Source organism: Alligator sinensis, unplaced genomic scaffold, assembly GCF_000455745.1.
Source record: "Alligator sinensis unplaced genomic scaffold, ASM45574v1 scaffold970_1, whole genome shotgun sequence".
Classification (NCBI taxonomy): domain Eukaryota; kingdom Metazoa; phylum Chordata; order Crocodylia; family Alligatoridae; genus Alligator; species Alligator sinensis.
The window spans coordinates 1,703,561-1,704,918 of NW_005842094.1; the positions used below are offsets into that span (position 1 = coordinate 1,703,561).

Genomic DNA, 1,358 nt, shown 5'->3' on the forward strand with positions numbered 1-1,358 from the left:
TAAAAGTTAAGGGGAAAATCCAAGTCCATCTCCTTTATCATTAAGAAGCAAAAAACAGAGATGCACACATTCTGCCCCGTCAGGTCACCTTTAAGTCAAAGGCAGCAGGGAGTCCTGCCAAGGTGCTGATTCAGCACCCACTTTACGCTATACTTCAAGCAGGAATCTCATTTGCATCTCTATTGCTTTAATACGTATTTTCTATACCAGCTCTTGACTTCCTAGAATAGTGATTCTCAGCTGGGGTACTGTGGCACCCTGGGCACACAATGTTAATGCTATTAGGTATGCCAGTGTGATTCACATGATAAACCCAGGGCTTTCAAATTGACAGCCATAGCTATGATCTTTCCGAGTTCACAACAGAAAAACTGCTCTATGATTTTTTTCTGTGGTCAGAAAAAAGAAAGTGAGAATGAAGAAGTAGCCTTTTCTGAGGGGTGCCTCAAGTCTATAAGGGTTGAGAACTGCTGTCCCAGAGCCTGACTGTGATGGAGAGAACTGCTCGGTGGAGGGATTGTGATATTCCCACCCTGGGAAGGCTCCTTCTTTTTCTTTTTGTTTGAGTACATTTTAATCACTCCAGTTGTCCTCCTTTAGGCTTTACATAATACCAGGGCTTTTCTGGTTCAACTGGGGAGAAACAAACTCTCCCTTCAGGTGCCACTTTGGGAATTCCCAGTGTGGGTGCGGCTCCGGGCTCTACCGAGGGAAGCCCTGCTGCGCTTGGCAGTGCCCTTGCTTTGGGTGGAAGCTCTTCAGGGCCTACATCTCCTTTAGCAAGTACAGCCACCAGCCCTGCCAGCTGAGGAGACCCATAGCCTGGTCACAGTGGCGGGGATCAAAGTACTCAGGGAAGCTGGAGGAAGACGGGCGTGCCCTACCTGCTAAGGCACTGGTGCTGCCGTGGGCCCAGCAGGACCCGCAGTACTGAGGAATGTGCTGGTTGCGGGTGGTGCTGGCATAGTTGACGCCATCAATGTTGCGCCAGTCCCAGCTCTTGGGGAGCTGAGCAGTGTTCAGGTATTCGTGGGGCCGCGGGTAGGTTCTGCACGGAAAGGAAAGAACTGGTCACGCTGGTTTTCCCCCTGATCTCAGCAAAAAAAAAAACCCAACCCAACCAAAACCCTCCATGACCTCAGCCCTTCCATCCTGGCCGGAGCGCACGTGACAGCTGCCTCGTGACACTGAGCACGGGGACGGGGCTCAGCCCCAGAGCCATCCAGGCGATCTCTGGGGGAGCCCGGGCGGGCGGGCAGCGCGGGCCAGCGCCCGGCTCCGAGGAAGCCTCGCACAATGTGAGCCGGGCGGCAGAGATCCCGGCCCGGGCGCGGCTCGATGCTCACCTGACCCCGGGC

General features: G+C 53.8%; 2 protein-coding genes across 2 annotated transcripts in view; one reads left to right on the forward strand and one right to left on the reverse strand.

The window, feature by feature from the left end:
- CTSZ (cathepsin Z) overlaps window positions 1-1,354 on the reverse strand; it is a gene marked incomplete at its 5' end in the record, with an annotated part of 5,738 nt that extends 4,384 nt beyond the window's left edge. The window contains 2 exons of the mRNA XM_014520162.2: window positions 885-1,048; window positions 1,347-1,354. Of these exons, the coding sequence (XP_014375648.1) occupies window positions 885-1,048; window positions 1,347-1,354 (172 nt within the window). The remainder of the gene's footprint in view (window positions 1-884; window positions 1,049-1,346) is intronic.
- The window catches only part of TUBB1 (tubulin beta 1 class VI), a 19,993-nt gene that overhangs the window by 6,767 nt on the left and 11,868 nt on the right, over window positions 1-1,358 (forward strand). The window lies entirely within an intron of this gene.